The sequence below is a fragment of the Sturnira hondurensis genome, unplaced genomic scaffold (genome assembly GCF_014824575.4).
Source record: "Sturnira hondurensis isolate 20B ecotype Veracruz unplaced genomic scaffold, ASM1482457v3 Scaffold0021555, whole genome shotgun sequence".
NCBI classification, from domain to species: Eukaryota; Metazoa; Chordata; class Mammalia; order Chiroptera; family Phyllostomidae; genus Sturnira; species Sturnira hondurensis.
Window position 1 is genome coordinate 4863160 of NW_028094186.1, and position 16986 is coordinate 4880145.

At 37.0% G+C, this 16986-nt stretch overlaps 1 protein-coding gene across 1 annotated transcript in view; it reads left to right on the top strand.

The window, feature by feature from the left end:
• EIF4G3 (eukaryotic translation initiation factor 4 gamma 3) overlaps positions 1-16986 on the top strand; it is a 294797-nt gene that overhangs the window by 143363 nt on the left and 134448 nt on the right. The window contains exons 6-9 of the mRNA XM_037032698.1: positions 3253-3285; positions 14006-14026; positions 14949-15128; positions 15690-15804. Coding sequence (XP_036888593.1) covers positions 3253-3285; positions 14006-14026; positions 14949-15128; positions 15690-15804 — 349 coding nt within the window. The remainder of the gene's footprint in view (positions 1-3252; positions 3286-14005; positions 14027-14948; positions 15129-15689; positions 15805-16986) is intronic.

Sequence of the window (16986 nt, forward strand, 5' to 3'; positions counted from 1 at the left end):
AATTTGATTTTAAAAGGCAAATTTAAAGGCTGCTTTTTCTCCCTCTTTCCATTTTGTAATCAAATATCAAGGGGGAAATTGTCTGTAGTTGTCAGCCATTTTTCTGTGGTCATAAACTCTTCAGATACTATCCTCTGCAATTTTGCCATCCGCTCTGCTAGTGACCATTACCCACCCCCATTACTAAAAACTACACCCATAACATCCCATTACATACCCCAAAACAAGTGCAAGACTAGCAGACCCCAGACTACTCTTGCTTGTTGTTTTGGGTCCAGTTTTCTTTATTTCATTTGTGTTGGTGCTGGGTGGGTTAAGTTTGGGATACAAAATTTGGCAGATTGCATTTTCTTTTTACATCCCGAGTTGCCATAGTCTAGTCTCATCCATCCCATAGCTATCCCAACTGGTGAGGAGAGGTAAGCTGTTGCACCAAGGAAGGGACCCTTCCCATGGCTTTGTAGAGCAGCTAAAGCTTACTCCATTCTATTTCTGCATTAATGGGCCATTGGCAATTGCACAGTTTAGGTTCTTCTGTTCTTCCCTGGACAGCTGCCTTTGCAATCCAACTGGCTTCAAGGGTCCCCCACCCCCTTCCCTCCTTTAGGTTATCCTTGTGCCTGTGTTTCTATTTGGTACTTGTTAATATCTTAGTTAAATTTATATTTTTGAAAATCTTGTTTAAAAGTAAAAAAAAATAGTGATATGCTATTTATCTGTTCTATTTTTCTGGTTTACTGGAATTCTTTAAACAGTAGTTTATTTTTAAATAGCCTCCAAAATAGCGAAGCAGTTGATGCGTAATTGGGAGAGCTGGACAGTTTGGCTTTTGCAGTAACCTGTTGCTTTAGTGATTTTGTGGTGCGAAGTGCCAGAGTTACGTCAGCGTTATGTTGGCCATGCCCAGTTACCAACGATGCACAGAATAGTTAATGAGTGGGTGGGTGGGTGGCATTAACATTGGATCCAAGTTCACAGAAGGCTGCTTTTCCTAATATCTACAGTCCTCACCATCTTAAAGACCCCTCTTCAAAAAAAGAAAAAGAAAAAAGTTTCTATTTTTCATATGAGCCAGCAGCGACTACAGTTTGTTCTGTTGCTTACAGTTACCCATAGGATTAAGACTATTGTCATTTCAAATAAAAAACTCAATAGCCAATGGTGACTAGTGCAAAATAGACTAGGGTACTTTTCCACTAACTGAAATTGTGGTTTTTAAAAATTATATGTATGATTTTATAAGGTACTCCTTTTGCTCATAGAAAGTTCTTTCTTACTGGAACATTTGAAAAATATAAAGTTTTAACTTTAATTTTAGTGCTTTAGAAGTGGGAACCTTTCTGTGGAACAGTGATAAGACAGGTACTGCTGTACTCTAGTTAATTTTTTAACATGGCCGCTCTCTTTTGTTTTTCTTCAAAAGTGTCATGAAGAAACATCTCACTTCCACCCCCTACTTTCATACCACATGGGTGGTGGTGCCTATTCTTGAAAGTTTATATTCCTAGTAGAGGTATGCTCTATTTTCATAATTGGAAAACTAAAATGTATAGACGTTAGTTTCTTTGAAGAGAAAATGTTCTGCAAGAACTAAAGCGGCTGTTACCAGCACTCTGAAAACTATTTTTACAATGGTTAGCAAATATAATAGATGGCTTAACACATCCTACTCATATAGGTCATAGAGAACTCATCAAGTTATGCTGAATAACTTAAAAATACGTTCAGGTGCTTTTCATTATCTGAGTAATAGGTGACATTTTAGCTTCTGAGGGTGAATTCTTGATGCAGCTATTTTTAGGTATTTCTTATATTGTGGCATGTGCTTCACTGTAATTTTTTAAAATATATTTATATGAAATAATGATAATCGAGGAAATCATTATTAATCTCTTGCAAATACTATTGCAGATAACTAATGTCTGGGTATAGAGGATTGTTTCTTACTTAAGCTTCAGTTCAGTTCCCCTGTAATGACGAAATGACAGAAGGTTCCATAGGAAATAACATGACTGAAGAAATACATTTTAGCTCCTTGCATGTGTTAAATTAGAACCCAGTATGGTTTGCATTCAGAAACTGCTTTCTAAGTATTTTCTTTTCACTCTCAAAGAGGGTGGGTAACATTACAATAGTTAGTATATTAGTAGCCAGTACATAACAGTAGGTACCCTAGTATTTTTCCATCCTTTTTAGTAAGAATCACTTTAGAAACCCAGTTTTGCCCTGATGAAGAATGATTTGATCTTAGAGGTTTAGTATTTAAGTAAAATATTATGGCTGAATAAGCCTTTTCTTCCATTCTAAGCTAGGGAAATTAAGAGTGGAATCACATATTATCTGTTTTCAAGCACTCAGTGAGTTGGCTGAGAAGTTGCGTTTTCTTTCACATTTATTCTCAGTATCAGGTAGCAGTAGGTACATACATGCAGTGTTTTGGTGTTGTGTTTAAACAGTGAGTGAGAGATCTGACTTCTTTCACTCCTTTTTCTTCTTGAGCTTATGTAGTACAACTCCAATTAATCGTGTTAGAGAGCAATGTTCTTCATTAGCTGTTTGTTTTGAAATGCCTGGTATTAGATTTCACTAGTTAATTGAATTTAAACATGTAATTATATATATTTATAGATTATATATCTAGATTATATATAAATATATAGATTATAAACATTTAATGTAATATAATACATAAATATATGAATAAAATTTTATTCTTTAGCTCCAAGAAGTAAAGGAAGCTATTAAAACTTCTATTTCATCTTTGAGATACCCCATTTAACTTAAGTAAATTTGACATCAATCCTGTTACATTCTTTATTTCCCATTGGACAGTACTATTACCTCCTGGTATTTCTTGTAATGTAAAAGCATTTCTTTCTCCCTCCAGCTGTATCAGTTGCATAAGCACACTTGACTTTTCATACATTTGTTTTAATATAGCCACTCAGTATTTCAAAAAATTTAGCTTTTTTTTTTTCCTGTTGGAGGATCACCCTTACTCATGCCTAACAGCTTAGCTGTTTCTCTCCCAGCTGATAAATGGCAAACTGTTTCCGGTAGTGGCGTTAACCTGTTGAATCTTAGTACCTGTCTGTCACTGTCCTGCAGCAAAGCTTTGACTGTTTGTGTTTTTTTTTTTCTTGTGGGTTTTTTTTTTTCTTTTGGCATATTGTGTGACATTTTGGTTTTTGTTGTGGTGTTTCTGACTCTTTGTGCCTTTCCTTTTGTGTTTGTTTTCCCTCCTTTTCTCAGTTTGCAGCGGGGCCTCGACCTGCCCATCATCAGGTACTGTACCCTTGCCCCTTCACTATCATCTTCAACTAATAGGTGGGGGCTTTAGTAGCTGCTGACTCTTAGAATGCTGCCATTCCACGGAACCGTTCAAGCTACTGTCTTCCAGAGTAGCTTCAATCTGTGTAATTCAGTTCTTTTAGTCCTTATTTCACAGCATTTTGTTATTAACAAACCCAGTTGCTTCTGTTGACTGCACAATTGAGAAATTAGTAATTTTTCTTTCCCCAAAATAATTGCTCTAATTTTAGAGAACCTTGAAGATACTACATTTTGGAGATACTAAACACTCATAGACTTTGTGGATTAAGTTTAATGTTAACTGAATGGAACAGGCACCATTCTAAGGGTTTTCTATTAACATTCTGACATAACTTGTATTGATGTGTATAAAATAACATTAGTATTTCTAAAACCACTTAATCTCAGTTACTAACCTAGGCCTAATAACAAATTAACAGTAATGTACACTCATTTGCTACATAGAATTATTTTTATTCTTAAAACATATTGAAACTAGATACTTTAATTAATTTTAATATTTTTAGCCTATTGGTTTTTTAATGAAGTAATTGTATGAATTAAAATTTTAAAAAAGTAAATGCTGACACTAATTTATTTAGCAGAATACCTACAGGGTGTGGTTTGAGAGAAAGAAAAAGACTTGCAGGGCCTTTTCCCCCGAAATAGTTTTTTATGGAGTGTTTTATGGAGTTTTATGGAGTGTTCCGAAACACTCTCTTCTGCTGTCGCGGAAAGAGCCCCTCGGGCTGTAGAACCCGGTAGATCTGGCTTCCTGTGTAATTGGCTGAGTGAAGCAAACCTTTTTCTGAGCCTCAGCTCCCTTATATGTAAAATGGGGATAGATACCTTCTACGTTAGGGATAATATACTTAAGTCATTTGACACAAAGTATGTGGTCAATATCTGGTAGCTATTTTTAGTGTAGTTATGCAACACAATGCAGTTTAATAAAAGGAAAGCGGTTTACCAGTGTTTATTTAGCTGTGGTGTCATACTTAGCATTTATTTTACTGAGTAAATGGGTGTTGTTAATTGAAGGATTTCATTGTCTAACAGTGTTTGACTATAAGGCTTTGTTTCTCAAAACACAGTCTATCCAATCCATAGGATGTAAAGTGAAGCAAATTCTAACGTGTTAAAGACATTTTGCGGGAGAACTCAGGTGGTTGTGTGAAGTGGCTGGCAGTTCTTTGGATTTGCTATAAAACTCGGGGGTATATTCTGGTATCGAGATATTGTTGTAGTACTTTGAGAACTTAGACTTTGGCATTAGCTAGGCCTCCGTTTGACTCTTCCTTATTAAATGTGTGCTCTTGGGTAAGTTATTCACTGTTCTAAGCCTCGGTTTTCCCATCTGTAAAATGGGGGCAGTATTAATACCATCTCAGGACTGATGTGAAAAGTAAATGAGATAATGCAAATAAAATAATTAGCAGTGTGTTTGACATGCACTAAGAATCTAGGAGTAAAATGACTAATAATTAATAAGAAAGATAACCTCTTAGGTGAAAAGATTGCTTATAATTTAAAAAAATTAATCAAGTGCCATAGAACCAAGGTTTAAATTTTAGTCAGTGATCAAGCCAGATACTCCTGCCAGAGAAACCTGGGAGATCTCTGCTCAAAAAGCAGAGTAAAAAGAAACTGTTGGTTCATAAAAGTGATCGTCGAGCTCCCTGATACAAGGTTAGATGTTTGTGTAATTTCTGTTCAATAGCACTGACCCTCAAGTTTAGGGTTATTGTGTTTAAGCCTTTATACATAGTCAGACTTGGGGAAATGTATTTTTTAAACTTTATTCTATGCTTAAAGGCTTATAGTACATTTATTTTTATTTTTATTTACTAATTTTAGAAAGGAAGGGAAGGAGAGAAGGAGAGAAATATCAATGTGTGGTTGCTTCTCATGCATCCCCTGCTTGGAACTGGCCCCTACAGGGAACTAGCCTGCAACCCAGGCATGTGCCCTGACTGGGAATCCAACCGCGATCTTTTGGTTCGCAGGCTTATGGTACATTTTGTCTTTCTTTATTTCTAAAAATAAAAGAAAACATCAAGGATTTTCTGCAAGAAAAGGATGATTTCAGTTGTGAAGAAATTTTTCACATGTAATATAACTCTAAGTATTGGAACATTGTTTTTTCATTTAGCTGTAGGATGATGCTTGTGAAATTATGGCATGTTTCAACTAGTAAAAAAATAGAACTGTACACATGTAAATACTTACTATTTAGCAAGAAAAGTAATTACTTTCCAACACTAGTCCTTTGAAGATGGTTCTTGAGATGGAGAAAGAACCCAGAGCATTGTTTTTGGATACTAAAACTTCAGGTAGCTGACTGCTTTTTACTGTGGCATACTTCCTTCATAAACATAAGTTAAGATTTTTTATAATATAACACAGAGAATTTACTGAAAAGGAAATGTGTAATGTTGGTTCAGGCAGCAGCAGTAGTTACCTTAGAGAAATAGAGGAAGAACTTGAAGTGCCCACGCTGAGCAGAGGCAGCTGGACCAGTGCTGTGGTGTGGCAGTGCGTAAATTGTTAGGAAAAGCTTGCTGTTCTGTATCCATGAGTGTAGTGGCCAGTTTGGTTTGTTTCACTGTGAAATAGATATGGGTGTGTTCAGTGGGATAACCACTTATGAAAAACGGCTCTGTAATTGCAGTTTATTTAGCAACCCCTGGCCTCTAAATCCAAGTAGAATTCCCCCAGTGACAATTAAACAAAACACACCTTCATGCATTTCCAAATACCCCCTATGGAAGTGTGATACTGTTTACTATTTGAGACTCACTGTCTGAAGTCTATATTTAAGAGAATTTTCTCCTCAGATCAAAAGTGAGGTAGAGATTCAAACCCTGAGAGATTGATGGAGAAAATACTCATAATACAAAGCAGAATGTAGAGAGTTAGTTAATGAAAGCAGTGTAGTGAAAAACAAACTTTGATACACAGAGAATACATTTTTAAAGAGGAAACACTTATGTCCTGGTATATTTTTGATTTGTTGTGCTTAAGATTAAAGTTGGAGTTGAAGGCAGAAATGCTTTTTTCATCTATGGTTGTTTGCTTTGGCCAGAAAGAATTAAATCAAATTAGAATTAGAGTTAGCCTTGAGTAGTTAGAATTAGTGAATAGATTTCTCATTTCTCCTTTATTACATTATTTATCAGTGGCTCCCTTTCTGATTATATATCCTTTTACACTTTGATCTCTTTTTATTATTAACAAAATAATTGGTGCTGGGTAATGTTTCCAATGATTAATGTTTCTAAAGTCCAATAGTAAATTTATAACATTTTGTGGATGCTTAATAACAATTGATCCTTCAGTCTTTCAACGAAAGAAGTATTTACTGTCATTTAAGTAAGCTATTTGGAGATAATTGCTATTATACAATTTAGTAATGTAAAACCTATATACTTTTTCTTCTTTGTAAAATGAAGTTATCTGAATTGAAATGTAACAAGTAAAATTTTGGATAGTAAACATTTTTAGTTTAATACTGGGTTGGCCAAAACATCCATTTAGTTTTTTCCATAGAATAAAAGTTACATTTTTTATTTTTACCTATATCTTGATTGATTTGAATATTTTGAGTATGTTGGCTATCTTCTGCGTGGTTTAAACGTTGATTATTCTTTTTTAAAAAAATATATTTTATTGATTATACCATTACAGTTGTTCTATTCCCCCCCTTCATTCCCCTCCACCCGCACACTCCCTCCCCCACCATTCTCCCCCGCCTTAGTATATATTCTTAATGTGTTGTTTTGATTGCTGTCAACTTCAGTTGGTCCTACTGACCATGGAGCATTGTCCAAGGAGAAATCCCCAGCACAAAACTGCACAGGCCACTTTTGCGTGTTTGATCAGTCACAGCACCTTCTCTGTACACTGCAAAATCTTCCTGCTTGTGTTTCAGTTGCATTTTTACCTTTCTTAAAATAATAAAGCATCATATGTTGAAAATGTTGCATATTTTCTTCCATCTTCAATACTAAAATGGCTATGCAAAATTTCACCAATAAGTTTTTTAAAAAATGCACACTGGTTTGACAGCTGTCACAATACAATCTAACAAAATTGCTATGAAATTGCTAAGAAATGAAATTAAAGACCGCCAAGTGCAACTAGAGCCATCTTATGGGGAAAAAAAACCCAAACTTTTTGGCCAACCCAAAAGAACGAAGAAACTTATAGGAGGTGTTTCCTATACTTTTATTTAGAAGATTTTTATGTGTAGGCATCTTGGGCTATTTCAGCCATGTCTTCTTGGTTCTGTGAGTTCTGGGCTTTTGCAGGGATTCTTTGGATTGCTACCGCTACTGCCACTACTGCTGTCCTGCATTGTGTAACTTGAAGGGATGACAGTTTTCTTCAAGAGTAAAAGAAATCCTAAGTGATTTTATATGCAAAGCACCCTTAACTTTAGAACTGTGCCAACTATTTTTACTCTGGTGTTTAAATATCCTAAGTTAATTAGAAACTGAACAGAATATACACTCAGAATTAAAAACAAGTCACTTGGTACAATGTAGATTCTGGCTTGTGTTTTTAATCTCATGTTTTTGGTCACTGAAATTTGTTTAGTTGTGGTTTAGAGTTACTTATATTTCTTTATGTGACTTAGGGGCTTCACAAAAAAGGTCAAGTGCTGGTTATATATACACTATGGCTGCTAGTCTTGCACTGTGAGAAAGACCAGGGATTGGTATTTAAATTGTTTGTAGAACAGAAATATTTTGCAGTGTGTTGATATATGATTTTAGTTTCTGTGGTGTTTACAAATGGTGAATAATATGCTGTATTCAGAGCAGTTGGATTTAGTGTAAACAAATAATAAACTTCATAAAACTTAACAGTATTTGACCTCAAGGAGTATGTTACCCGATGGCAGGCATCGAAACTATGCATGTTTTCCTTTTGTAGTTTGGTTCTTTTTGCAAAAAGATTTTTAAAAGAAGAAAGAAAAAACAGCTGGTTTATGTTCTTTTTTTTTTTTTTTCATTATGGTCCCTAAAGTTTTCTGTATTCAAAGCTGTGCTGTTACATTTGAAGTCCTAGTTCCTGGTAAAGAAATGTTTCTATTACTCTAGGTAGTTTCTTTCATTTGGAAAGTGACATGGATGAATATTAAGGTTCGCCTCTGGGGCGAGACCTGGCACATCAGAGTTTAATGGATCTCACTAGGAATTAGATTAAGCATCTATGTAGTTTTATGACCAGAACTCTTAGAATCTTTTTCATAGCTTGATAGAAGTCAGTGATGGGCAATTTTATCTGGTGTCTTAGTTACAAGGAATTTTGTGGGAATTTTGTGGCAACAGACAAAGTGAAGAAAATACAGGTTGAGACTAGTTATAACTGGGGTTCAGTCTTAGCTTTACTACAGACTGACCTTGGGTCTCAGCTTACTTATCTGTGAAATCAATAAAATAGGCTCATAAATGACATAACATTGAGGTGTTCTAACAATGGTACCTGTTGTGTCACAAGCATCTGGCTGTCACAGTGCCTGGTTCATAAGTCATTGGTAAGTGTCAATTTCCTTTAAGCAGCGAGGCAGCCTGACATTTCCCCCTTCCCTAGGCTATTTTTACTTACAAAATGAAGTGTTCTACAAGGATGCTCATTTCCCAGACTCCATATAATGATCTGACAGAGCACCTTCTCGTCCCCGACAGGATCCTTAGGGGTTTCCTGCCTCCATTTGACCTAATCCTCTAGGGCAGCGCTGTCTAGTAGAGCTTTCTGTGATGATAAAAATGTTCTGTGTTGTTCTGTGTGGTAGCTACTAGCCACATCGGGCTGCTGAGCACTTGAAATGTGCAATGCAGCTGAAGAACTGATTCATTTGATTTTTAAATTAAATATTAATTTTAAGTAACCAAATATAGCTAGTGGCTACTATGTTGGACAGCTTAGCTGTTTAGGGTTTATATCTCCTAATTATCAGTGAAACCTAAATTATGTTATATTGACCACATGCAGGAAAATGCAGGAAAAAAATTGCAATAATCTTCATTGTGAGTGGTAAGTCAGGGGAAAGCACGGTTGACACTTGAGTGACATCCCGTTATGCAGACACTTTACTATGTGTCAGAAAATCGTAGCACTATTATTTTTTTCAAGAGTACTTCAGAATTTTTAATGATATAAACTAAAATATTCTTAATTGCAGGTCTTACAATTTATCCTTCTAGTAGGCTGAACTATATATGCAAAAATCTAGGGATTTCAGAAGCATATTTTTATATGTTTTTTATTGCTTTGCAAATTAATACATATACCAGTAGTTTTTCCCCATATAGGAAGAGCTAATGTGATTGAATAGGGTTTTTCTATTTGCTTTTGAAAATGAATAGGTGGTTTTCAAATTTGTGAATACTATGTAGTTTTTTAGAGGCATCTTTGTCCTTTGATAATTTTATAGAGCAAAGTTATTGACAAGTGATATATTGTAATTACCAGCATCTCAAAAAGCATTTATTACCAATGTTAGTGGCCAGAAAATTTCAGGTAATGGTATAGTTCCTACATCATTAGAACAGTTTTCCAAGAGGAATGCTTTTCTTCTGCCTTCTCGAGTGTTTCTGTGAAATCAGCAATCATACGCACCCTGAGTTCATCCTCGGTTCTGGATCTGCCCCAAGTACCACCTTAAATGGGGCCTGTAGCCTTCTTTTGCATTCTCCTAGCATCCTAGTGGACCCCTGAAAGATAAAATACTTAAATTAAAATCAAATGTGGAGATGATAGTTATGTTGCACATGGTTCTTCTCTACCTAGCCCTGTTCAACATTTTTATCAGCACTTGGATTAATAACATGCCTGTCACATTTGCTGATGGTCATGAAATTTTAACACTGTGTGCTATATTCCGAATTCAAAAAATTCGTACAATCTGAAATCATGGGTTGAAATTATAAATTTTATACCACTTGCTAGCCACCATGTACCACTCTAAACACTATATATTTTTAGCTCCACAGTATACCTGTAAGTAGATACATTTTTACAAGATTCCTAATATGAGCTTCAGAGCACAACTATGTGAGGACATATTTCCAGGTTATGTATGAAGAAGATTTATGGGTTTTAAATGATGCTACCTCAGTCAGTAGTAAAATGTGGTTGACAAAAGTGCTCCTGTGTTCCTTAGTGTGTTATTAATGGAAACATAGTTGATCAGGATAAGAGAGGTATGTTGCTCTTTCATTCAGCAACAGATAATCTATTGAATGAAAGTCAGGTACATTCCTTGCAGACCCCACTTGAGTATTTGTGTTTGGTTCTATTTAGTGACACTTTGAGCAAGGGAGCAGGTAGAGAGAAAAACATAAGCTGGTCAAGGAATTCAAAATCTTGGTTGGAGGGACAAAAGGGTAGAGACTGGCGATCGGCTTGGAACCAAAAAAGTGGTGTGAAAATTAGCAGTGATGGCCAGCCTTCAAATAACTTAGAGGTTTGTCACTTACGGAAAAGGAAGATTTGACTTCTATGTGATTTTAGGTATTACAGGCATTGAACCAGAGGGTAGATGATACAAATAGAAAAAAGTGGAACCAATAGAAAGAAAAACTGATGCAGTGTCAGAACTCCATTTAACAATGAAATTGAACTGTGTCTTGAGTTGTTAACATTTGCTAACCACAAGAGCATGTCATATAAGAGATTCAGACTGTAGGTATATGGTTAGACTAAATAGCCAGTACTGTCCTTTCCATTCAGAAGAGTTTGATCCCTTTAATGACTCATCACTCAGGGGAGAGGAAAGGGGATTCAGAAGCACTGCAAGCATTTTGGGAAAGCCCATTCCCATTCACACATTCTTTTCAGTAACCTGTAGTTTGCTGCTGTGCCCACCCATGTAATCCTTATTTCCTACATTTTATTGAATCTAATTTTTTATTTACAGTTGAATGGTTAGGTTAGGAGGGATTACAAAAAAGAGGATCCAGCCCTGGTTGGTTGCTGTGGCTCAGTGGATTCAGCACCAGACCGGGGACCAAAGGTCCCCGGTTCATGGTCAGGGTACATGCCTGGGTTGTGGGGGCATGGGAGAGGCAATGGATAGATGTTTCTCTCCCTCTCTTCATCCCTCCCTGCCTTCCCCTCTCTCTAAAAAACAAACAAGCAAATGAAAAGGACCTATCTCTTTTTATTTTTTTGCACTTGGAACCATCACATCCTTTCTAGTCCTGCAGATACTAGAATCTGTGTGTGTGTGTGTGTGTGTGTGTGTGAGAGAGAGAGAGAGAGAGAGAGGGAGAGGGAGAGGGAGAGGGAGAGAGAGGCAAACTTTCTAAAAGGCGGTGGGGGATAAGGACAGATAGCCTGTCCTTGTATAAATTTTTGTTGTATCAAAGGATATAAAAGCTTATGGACAAGTTTCAATCCCTTTAAGGGAGAGTGGATTTGGAGCCCTGTCACTAGGGAAAAAATTGTTTTCCTGCATAATAAACACATTTTTTATGTAACTGGTATAGCATTTTTCTTACCAGGAATCAATTATGGTTGAGGGATATTCCACCCATTAATATAGTCAGATAAAGATCCTGCCACTTTCCTTCAGCCTTTAAGAAAGATTTCTTCTGATTGAGTACGCTTGTTGGAAAATACGATGCGTAAACCATTTCATGAGGGGTAGAGTATATAACAGTTAAAAGTACAGACCAAGAACATGACTGTATTTAAATTACAGATGAGAGACCTTAGCAAGTTACTTAATCTTCCTTTCCCTCTGTTTCCCCATGTATCTAATGGGGTGTTAGTAATAGTACCCGCTTTAGCAATTTGTTGTGAGGCTAAGTTAATATGCAGTATATGAAAGTGTTTAATAGTACCTGGTAGCTAGTAAGTGCTATATAAATCTTAACTATTGTTACTTAATGTGCTTATACAAATGCATTTTCTATTTAGTTTCAGAGCTGAGCTCTTAGTTTCTAAAAAAATATTGTATGTCCACATAACCTCAAACTGTGTTTTAGTGGCTCAGCTGTATGTTAAAATTGAGGAGCATCGTTGAAACACTTCATTCTCTTTAAAAGCTGCCGAAGAAAAGTATGACACTGTTCAGAAATCTTCTTGAATGAGATGTAACCTTAGTTTTCCTAGACAGCCTAATTAAAAATCCTAACAGAGCATTGGAAAATAATGGTATGAAAAGTACTCACACATAGTAAACTATTCAGATTATGGGGAAACTTGCCCATATCTATTTTCCTTGCTCTGCATAAGTAAATGGGTTAGTTGCCTCTCTCTCTCTCTCCCACCATAACCCTATGTCTCAGGCAGTAGCTACCTTGAAAAATTTGATGATGATATAGCCACAGAGGATCATCACCTCCACCCGTTTGATACTCTCCTTGCCTTGACTGCCCTCTAGAGTTGATGGAAAAGGATTATATAGAATTAGTCTTTTTATGAAGTGTGTTTAACATCTGTAATGCTCAGTAAGTTGAGCAGATGAATGACTCCTCTCTCCTTGATGTCTTTAACAGTTCTGTGGCTTCTGATAAATTAAGTAACAAAAATGATTGTTTATTCCTGAAATGTTCTTGTAACTCACATACATTGATGAGTAATAGAGTTTATCTGCTAGGTAATCGAGAAGTGAAGTTTAGTGCAAAGAGTTAACTACTTCAGTGTCCCCGGTGGCCACCAACAAAAATGGTTATGTCCGTCACCAAACTTGCATCAGTGGAGATAATTAGAGGGCTGTTGCTCTTGTGGGGCTCAGACCAGGTTTCTGTGTTAATTAACTTTGCCTCTTGTACTTTCTTTTCATCTCCATCAACTGCTGTCTGTGGTCTTCCCCATCTGATTTCCTTATTTACTTCATTCTCGGTCTGTCTATTGCTTTTAAGTGACCTAACTTCTTTAGTGTCTTTTTTTTTTTTGGTTCTGATTTATGAAGGCTGAATGGGGATGAACCTTGGGCGCTGGATCCTAGTTCTTCCAGTTCAGCACAGCTGTGAAGTTACCACCTGTGGGTAGCGTAATGATTAAGAATAGGACCGGATGAGACCTGAGTGGGCCTGAAGGTCAAAACTCAGCTTTGCTTTTGTTTGTACCAGTAGCAACATGTCTGCAATTGTGAGGAACTCAGATTTTGGAGCTAGAGCACATGTTTTGACTGGTATTATATCACCCTATTTTAAAGCTGTAAGTGGCCTCTTATATGCCTGGTTAGTTGAAAAGAGCAGGTTTCTGTGATGAAGAGTCTGATATATGTTGCAAACTTTAAAATGATAAATGACACTTTTATTGTTAGCTCTTGCCTCCAATGAAGCTGTAGAGTGCATTCTAGAGAAGCTAAATAATTAATCACATAATGGCTATCCATGAGAGCCAAGAGTAGGAATCAGTAGTCCCAACTATACTTGTGCCATTAAGCAGACATTTCTTTCCAAGTTGTTGTAACTGTGGCTACTATTAGAATATTTTTTGCCACTGGATTTATTTATTTTTAATTAAATGTGACTTGATTCTTCAGTTCCACTGTTCTTGAATTTTCAAGGGAGGATTGTCATTCTGACTTTTTAATCTTCCTTCTCCTGTTATTACTAAATTGATATTTCTGTTTAGCTGCATGCTATGCCCTGCCCCTTTCTACTGATCTATAAGCTTTTCCATTGGCTTTCTTTCTGTTTCCTGCCGCTTTCTTGCTTCATAATTGAAGGGAGGATTCAGACCTATCCAGGTAATAAACTACTGGTTCTGCATGGTCTCTTTGTTACTCTAGCCCATTGCTACTACTCCTACTCCTATTACTGCTACTACTGTTACCATGAGATGGATTGTTTGCTGCTCAGTTCACAGTGGGAATTTAATGTTGGTGTGTTGTTTTAAGGCTTTTTAGTTTTAAGTGAGAACCATAAGTAACCACAAGTACTGGTTGCCATTTGAAAGATTTGAGCTCTGCTCCTTCCAGCCTGTTTTTAAGCCTGCCTAGATTTCCTCCATTTTTATTGCAAACTATTTGAGAAAGCAAAATTGGGTTCACTGCAGTATGAGGTTGCCATTTTTTGAAAAGGAAGGCGTTTACCATCACAGGACCATCAGCATGCAACAAGTTACAGATAGTTTTAATTGACTTAACCCTGACAGACTGAGATGAAAATTTTCATGTCCAGAGAGATTCTTGTTCTTCTAAATATTTTGTAAATGACTTAAATGGTAGTTTTTTGCTTTTAATTTTTGTAAGTTAATAACAAGCCACCTACTCTTTATGAAAGAATCAGTGCTTTTATACAACAAAACAACTTTTAGACATCGGCTACCCCTTTTATTATTTTTTATCACATTTTAAAATTATTTATTATGGTATGGAAATTTTAGTTTAAATTAGCTGAGACTTCATTTTGAAAATGAGACTGCCCGCCTGTGTTCAAATTTGTGGCATCAGGATTAAAACTGAACCTAATGTGATTAGTAGGGGATTTTTGAGAACCCAGTCTTCGGCAGTTTTGTCTTTTCATGTATCACATTTCTAATTCAAATTGGTAAGATTTTTATTAGTGCAAACAAGGAGAAAGTTCAGAATAGTAAAATTTACATGTCGCCCTTTGTTCAATAAAAAACAAACAAACAAATAAACAAATGTTTTTTTCTCCCTTCCTCAGTTTTTCCAGAGGCCTCAAATACAGCCTCCTAGAGCTACCATCCCGAACAGCAGTCCTTCCATTCGCCCTGGTGCGCAGACGCCCACCGCAGTGTACCAGGCCAATCAGCACATCATGATGGTTAACCATCTGCCCATGCCGTACCCAGTGCCGCAGGGCCCTCAGTACTGTATACCGCAGGTAACGTGTCTCTCAGGTCCCTGCGGTCCAGCAGCAGAGTGGGGCTTAACTCGGATCCTTGTCTGAGGGAGCAGGGAGGGTGGATGATGGCATTAGTGTTTGGTTCTGTGTGAACTCTTTTGTTGGTTAGAAGTCTAGCCACTCAAAACGATATTTCTACATCTTTTTACTTACAACTTTCTAAGATGATACAGAAATTGTTTTTGTCTCCTAGCTTTCCTCGCATCCCTTCCCCACAACCAGCTGCTCTAAAATAGGCTCAGTAATTAAGCTGTTCCTGCGATGTCAGTCCATGTCAGTAAAAGCTATCAGCCTGAAATAATTTTACAATGAGCTAATGTCTGCCTGTGCACTGATATTTGCTGTATGGTTTTACTTCAGGCAAGGCACACCTTTCTCTTCATTCTCATTGCATCCTGATAGCAAGCAAGCATTTTGAATGTGTTTGATCGAGTGGCTTCACCTCATTTAAATGATTTTCTTGCATACACACCACACTTTATTTTTCATAGTAAGCTACCTTCATGTTATTGATAAATGTCTATAATTTCTCTCTTGTAGTACCGTCATAGTGGCCCTCCTTATGTTGGGCCCCCACAGCAGTATCCCGTTCAGCCACCGGGACCTGGTCCTTTTTACCCTGGGCCAGGACCTGGGGACTTCCCCAATGCCTATGGTAAGTGTGAAAAATCAAGTGATTTCTAAGGTTTGTTGTGTTTAACCAATTTTATTGTTTGGGAGGTCAGTTTAGGCAGTGAGGTTTAGTGGTCAGAAGTTATTTGTAGGTAAAGTGTTACAGACAGTTCTTACCTAAAAGCTACTTCTTAGAGAGTGGCTTGTAAGGGAAGAGTATTACAGAAGTGGATTTAGTTAATGGCTCCTCTGAAGGAGTTGCAGAGAGCCCACGTGTCAAGGTTCTGCTGCTCTCTGCCACCAACTCATCTTTTACTGGATGTTTACTGATGTCATAAATATATCTTACCTTCTCTTTCCAAGCAGTTACCACCACTTAACCGAAACACTTGTTAATGTTTTCCCACTTAGAATGTAATATATACAAAGGCAGGGGATAGGATGACCGAATCACAGTATACCTGTGATCCCTTTTCTGCAAAATTCTTTTTTTAAAAAAATATATTTTATTGATTATGTCATTACAGTTGTTCTATTCCCTGCCTTCATTCCCCTCCACCCTGCACACCCCCTCCCTCACCATTCCCCCCTTTAGTTTATGACCATGTGTCTCAAGTTCTTTAGATTCTATATTTCCCCTACTATTCTTGCCCTCCCCCCTTTCCATTTTCTACCTGCTGTCTATGCTATTTTCTGTACCTTCTCCCCCCTTCTCCTCCTCCCACTCCCCTGTTGCTAACCCTCCATGTGTTCTTCATTTCTATGGTTCCACTCCTGATCTAGCTGTCCTCTTGGTTTGCTTTTGTTTTAGGTGTGGTTGTTAATAACTGTGAGTTTGCTGTCCTTTCACTGTTCATATTTTTCATCTTCTTTTTCTTATATAAGTCCCTTTAGCATTTCATATAATAAGGGCTTGGTGATGATGAACTCCTTGAACTTGACCTTATCTGAGAAGCACTTTATCTGTCCTTCCATTCTAAATGAAAGTTTTGCTGGATAAAGCAATCTTGGCTGTAGGTCTTTGGATTTCATGACTTGGAATACTTCTTTCCAGCCCCTTCTTGCCTGTAAGGTCTCTTTTGAGAAATCCGCTGACAGTCTGATGGGTACTCCTTTGTAGGTGACTGTCCCCTTATCCCTTGCTGCTTCTAGGATTCTCTCCTTCATTTTAGTCTTGGCTAATGTAATTATGATGTGCCTTGGTGTGTTCCTTCTTGGGTCCAAC